Genomic DNA, 6000 nt, shown 5'->3' on the forward strand with positions numbered 1-6000 from the left:
ATACAGAGCTTCTCCTCCGGACTGAAGCCTACCTGGGCTTAAAAAGAAGTGACAGGTTTTTTAAAAAAAATGCACCTCTGTTTTGCAGCCGACTCCCCAAGGTGTGGCGTCTGGCATCTCTGCGTCATTCGGCTAAAGTTAGCTTGAAGCTTAAAATCCATTACCATTTAGAAAATTCCAGAAATAGTTTTTCCTGCCATATGTCCCAAACATTAAAATACAGCATGTATGGAAACATCTAATGCTCAAGGTGAAAACATGGGGACTTCCTGATACCATTCTTTCCATCAGAGAGATTTATTTATTTTTATGAGTTTGATTATTTGTCTCTGTGAACAGCCTTCATGTGACATGTGTTGGGAATTGGCACTATATTGATAAACTGGAATGAATTTAATTTAACTTTTGCTGAAGTCCAAAAGTGCCTGGTTTATTTAAATGTATCTTTAAAAGTTGCACATAACTCTTTGCTCCGTCTCTATTATAATAACTTTAAATATCAGATGTCAGGAGTTACTTTGTTCTTCAGTATCCTTTTTTACTTTTGGGGAATGTTTTGGTCGGCACCTTTTTACTCTTACTTAAGTGAAAATATTCTTACTGTTACTTGATTACATTTTTTTGGGTACTCCACCCACCTCTGCTTGTGGAGAACACACATATTCAACATGATCTCTTGTCTTTCCCATTTTTTTTACAGCTGCTAAGAGAAAAAGGCCCAGTAAATGTACAAATTAATGTCAAATTTATCTTAGAAAATGCTTCATGTTACATTATATTAACAAAAATATACGTTTTGCTATTAATTGTGACACTGGCGAGGGTTTAGCGTGGTAAAATATTCATTAAATTTTATTTTTCATATAAATGCATCTTAAACATCTTTATTTTGGGTGACAGTATGTCTGGGGATTATCCACATGCAATTATAGGAGATAACAGCATTATTGTTTCCATTTCAAAAAGCTGAAAACGACCTAAAGATATTATTGAACATAATACCAGGGCGGAATTTTTCTAATTTTCAGAATACTTTTCAAGTCCTTCATTTTGAGCAGCAGTTGTTTGCACTTTAAAATACTTTTCACAGCCTCGTTTCATCGGACTGCACTTGTGACCTTTAAGTTAGATAGCACAGTCAGACCACAGCTTGATATCTTTCATCATGTCCTGGTTTAAATTAGATAACACAGCGAGAGGAAAAAATGTTTTTATCAGCTTCTCTGAATATATAGCCATGGGTTCTCCATAAACTCACTGGAGGAAGTAAACTTTTAATATAAGATAGAGAGCTCATGGGGCTAGAAGAAGTTTTTAAAGCTTTAGGACACATCAAAATACTTTAATAGAAAAACTGGATTAATGTATGATGTGAGACATGATGAATGGGTATTGCTTATATCAACAAGCAACAGAATGTGCTTGTTGATATAATCAATACCCATTCATCCTATTCATTCATTCATTCAAATGTGTGAAAAGTTTTCAAAGGAAGTTTCTGGCATTGAGTTATTTGTGTGTTTTAATGCAGATAATCTGCCATTAAACCTCCCACAGAGATTAAAGTGTTTATTTGTGTTTTAGAACATAAGCGCAGCATTTATTATGGCTGGAAAAGAGGCTGTACATCAACGGTAGGGACTCAGATCGTATCTAATTTTGCTGCATCATTCATTGGGGTTTATTATTAAAATTTTCATCTGGCACTGCATCCAAGAAAAAAGGATCACTTGGGGTTTTTTGTGGTTGGACGCATTGTGCTGAGGTGTGCCAAAACAAGATAGATAAATGGACTTCAGCTGTGGGCAGTTTTAGAGCAACCCTAGACAGAAAGGGTTAAAAAGGTTCAAAGAGCCTTGGAGAATTAGACGCAGCTGTTGTGGGATTTTTATTAACGTTATTTGTTGTTCATATTTGATGTCTTTACTTGTTTTTATTTTAGTTCCTTTCTTACATGGTTAACAGTGCTGTGGTCTATCCCATAGGAGCCATATGCACCAGTTTCTGAGTGGGAACCGTTTTTAAATAGTTGTGTGAAAAAGCAGCTAAACGTTCATTTCTAAATCCGTCCAACTCTAAGCTCGATTTAACTGCATAAATCCAAGTATCTCACTGGAGGCAAGATGTGCAAAAATAGAACTTCTATTGTCTGAATGTAGTAGAAGAATAAAAGTACAAACTTAAAGAAGACATCCAGGGTGGGTACTAACTAGTTCCATTTGTTTGACTAACTTTGACTAAATATTTGAGTAAAAAAGAAAATGTAGAAGTAACTTTTCTGTAATTTTACATTTGTATTCCAGTAATATTCTTGTAAGAGTATGGCTACTGTTGAGTACAATTTCCTGTTCAATCTACCCAGCATGAATAATTGAGTCATCTACTGTTTACCGTAGTTAACCTTGCCAGCAACTTTCTTTTCCTGACATATGCATTACCTAATGAAAGAATTGGTTTTATCATTTTATGTTGGAAATGTTGAATTTAGAAAACTTTTTCTACCTTAATTTGTCAGTTTGCATTAGTTTTATTTAGCAGTTTTTTTGCACATAAATCTTTGATGAAATCACGTTTAAACATCATGTTTACTCACATAGTTGAGCAGCCATCTTACAGCCATGGACTCCGTTAAATAATGGGGGGCTCCCAACGAATCATAAAATGTCTCCTTTAATTTTGAGCCTATATATTCAGGAACACTTAATACTGGGCAAAAGTCCATAACCAAATACTGCCTTACATATGCTGTTAATATTATATATAAATGGACATCAAAGTAGGTGTATGTTAATCTGACTCCACCAGATGGATTTGCTCCGCATATTGATCTGGAAACCTTCCGTTGAAGTAATTTTGGGAAGGGGCAAAAATACTGGTTAGCTGATTGGCCTATGTTGGTGATAGACGGGCCAAATAAACCAATCAGATCAACGAAGCATATGACGTACTAACAGAGCGACGACGCAAAAACACAACCACAAGCCAGGCTACTCTTGCCGAAACCAGTCGGGAGAAGAGCCAAAACATCTTTTCCTCTGAGAAAAGCCTCCAGAGCAGTGTTTTGCTCTTCTTTCAGTGAAGAAATACTCTGTAATTCCGATAAAACTTGCTCGATAGCCACGCTAACGCTAGTTTCATCGGCTGAAGCCGCCATGTTCTTTACACTGAACTATCGCGCTTCTCGTTGCGTCACACCTCAACCCGCCTCAAAGCCAACGCTGATTGGACGTTCCTTTGGTGAACGGCTCCAAATTTTCTTTAACAGAGAGTCTCCAGACTGATCTGCGAGTGAAACCTTGAAAGCTCGCGAGATCAGGATGGTCTCACGAGGCTAGCTCTATGTGTCCATTATATCCCAAATGAAAAAAAAGCATGATTAGTATCAGCAAAGTCTTTCAAGAAACAAAAGAATTGCATAAATACATTCCAGAGATCCATCGTCATGAATCATCTCAGCGTCAACTTATTACAAGATATCATTCCTTATTTGAATACAGTTTTTGCATATGCTGAATAAAACATGGTGGAGAAATGCAGCCATAAACAGCATATTGAAATTTACCTTCAAGCTATTTTATACAAACAATATGGAACTGGTTATAAAACCTGCTTAAAGGCACCTTTACTGTGAAATTTTGTTAAATTATTATTATTATTTTTTTTTTTTTTACTGCTGCTAGCAATGCTAAGAGAAGACTGTGTGTTTAATTCCAAAACCTCCTGAAATCTTTTGCCAAATACTAAAAATATAAGTTACTCTTTAAAAAAAAAATCTGACATGAAATGCTGGTTTGTTAGGAAGATTTCCAGCCCAGCAGGAGGCACCTATGAACAATTGGGGTGGCAGATGAGAGATTGAGTCACTCTCTAGTAAACTGCAAAACAAATGCTGACCAAAAATGGCCTCCAAAGAGCTTGGATCGATATGACAAACTTTATTTTAAACAGAAAAAAAATGAAAAAATGAATTTCTAAATTGGTTTGTAAACCAAAATCAGTTTCTCATCACAAACAGTATCCATTCACTAAAATGCACACCTATCCCAAATACATAAATCCATTCATTTTACCACAGTGCACCTTTCCCACGATTCATACATTCACTGAGTAAATGAAGATTAGCGAGACTTTTCTATTATTTGACACTTAAAAAGTGTCAGAATTTTTAGCTAAAGGTATTTTGAAAGTGATTGTAAGCATAACAGAGTTTAATCACAGTTCAAATACAAAACAATGGAGGTGAAATTGTGAATTAGGTTTTGTATTTACTATTGAAGTATGAGTTCTTTGCCGCCATCTGCTGGTGGAATTTGGGAATAGCATTATTAGGCACAGAGGCTTCCAGTGATGAAGAGTCCTTGAATAGTTCTTTCAGTGCATCATGTTGGCTTCATCTTCTCTCTACCCATCAAGCCCCACGTCTAAGTTGAGGGTAGCTCTCCACCGTGCGTTTGATCCCCTCCTTCAGACTGACCACAGGCTTGTAGCCCAGGTGCTCTTTGGCACGCTCACAGCTATAGTAATGATAGGTCCCCGCCAAAGCCACTCTCATGGGTGTAAAGGTGGGTTTGAAAGACATAAAGGGGCGCAGGATCCAGGTCAGCAGCCACAGGAGCAAAGCTATTCCGTAAACAAGTCCGTATGGGAGGTGGAAGCGTGGGGCAGCGTATCCTAAGCCAACCAGAATCTCCGACATGAAGTCCCAGAAGCGGACTGGCTCATCATTGGTGATGTGATACGGCTGCAGGAGGGGAGGGCACAGAGGTATAGATCAATGGTGAGGTTGTAAAACAAACTAAAAAATGAAAAGATGAGGTCTCACTCACTTTTCCACAGATTGGGGAATCTGCCCTCAGGCACTCAGCAGCAAGGATGTGGCCATGAACAACATTCTCCACGTACGTGAAATCAACAAGGTTTGTTCCATCACTAGTTCAGGGGGAAACAAAAAAAAGGGAAAGGAAGAACAAAGGTTACAGTTCAAAGTAGCCCCAGTGGATACGATAGCAAGCAGCAAGGGGCGCTTGTTTGGCAAAACACACTTGAAAATAAAATCCACAAAATGAATGTAATAAAAGACGCCGCAGGCGCCAACACTTTGACCAGCTGATACGTTTACTTTTATTACCTGGTTTGGCAGCTGGAAACAAGAAGAGAATCAAGCTAATTGTGAAAATTGCTGGTAAAAAAATCAAAGGAGATAGATTTTACAATTCAGAAGAAACTTTTTTTAAAGACTTAAATCACTTAAATCACCCAAGACCGACATCTGGAAGGAGATTCGGGCGAACCAAACCAAGAACAAAATGATGAAAACCTTTTTTATTAGCCAGTTTATCATTCAGATACCTTTAAAAGGTTAACAGCTTTGATCTCTTGCTCAATCTTTCTTATTTTATACTTGGATATGGATGTTATTGAATTATAGCACTGAATCATTGTGGGGCTGTTTCTGTGTACTTGGGTATTGTCTTGTTCTGAGGTTATGCTGCATATTTGCAAGCTGAGTTACTGACAGTATGAAACAAGGAGAAAATGATCAGGTTACATTTTAAACATCCTTCATCAGTAGAACAATGAGCACAGTTATGTTTCCAGTTGCCCAGAAATATCAGAACTTGGAAGTTGAAGCCTCTTGTGGACGTTTGTGGTATTCATTGTTAATATATGATGACTGGGTTAGTGTGTTAGAACAATAACAATGGCTAAAACACTGCTCTGTGTGATATTTTGTCAATATAAACCAGCTTGTTTCAGTTCAAAACTGACTAAATGTCACATGAATAAAACATAAATAAAAATGTAAAACAGTAAAAGAGAGAAACTGTTACATTCTGCTCTGTTCGCAGCAACTTTCTGACTCATAGTTCCTACTCATTGAGGCATTCCAGTTACAACGTTCAACCCTGACGTCATAAATTTTGAATTCTTAGTACAAATGAAATTCATCAATTTTCCCAGAATATATATAAATATCTATCTATATAGATAGATATTTAT

The 6000-nt window shown here is 37.0% G+C and overlaps 1 protein-coding gene across 1 annotated transcript in view; it reads right to left on the minus strand.

Moving 5' to 3' along the window:
• Window positions 1-3929: 3929 nt before the first annotated feature.
• Window positions 3930-6000, minus strand: part of nsdhl (NAD(P) dependent steroid dehydrogenase-like) — a 6767-nt gene continuing 4696 nt past the window's right edge. Inside the window, exons 6-7 of the mRNA XM_015381550.1 lie at window positions 4827-4929; window positions 3930-4741 (exon numbers count right to left, since the gene is read on the minus strand). Of these exons, the coding sequence (XP_015237036.1) occupies window positions 4409-4741; window positions 4827-4929 (436 nt within the window). The 3' untranslated portion in view covers window positions 3930-4408. The remainder of the gene's footprint in view (window positions 4742-4826; window positions 4930-6000) is intronic.

The sequence above is a fragment of the Cyprinodon variegatus genome, unplaced genomic scaffold (genome assembly GCF_000732505.1).
Source record: "Cyprinodon variegatus isolate N-32 unplaced genomic scaffold, C_variegatus-1.0 Scaffold236, whole genome shotgun sequence".
Taxonomy (NCBI): Eukaryota; Metazoa; Chordata; class Actinopteri; order Cyprinodontiformes; family Cyprinodontidae; genus Cyprinodon; species Cyprinodon variegatus.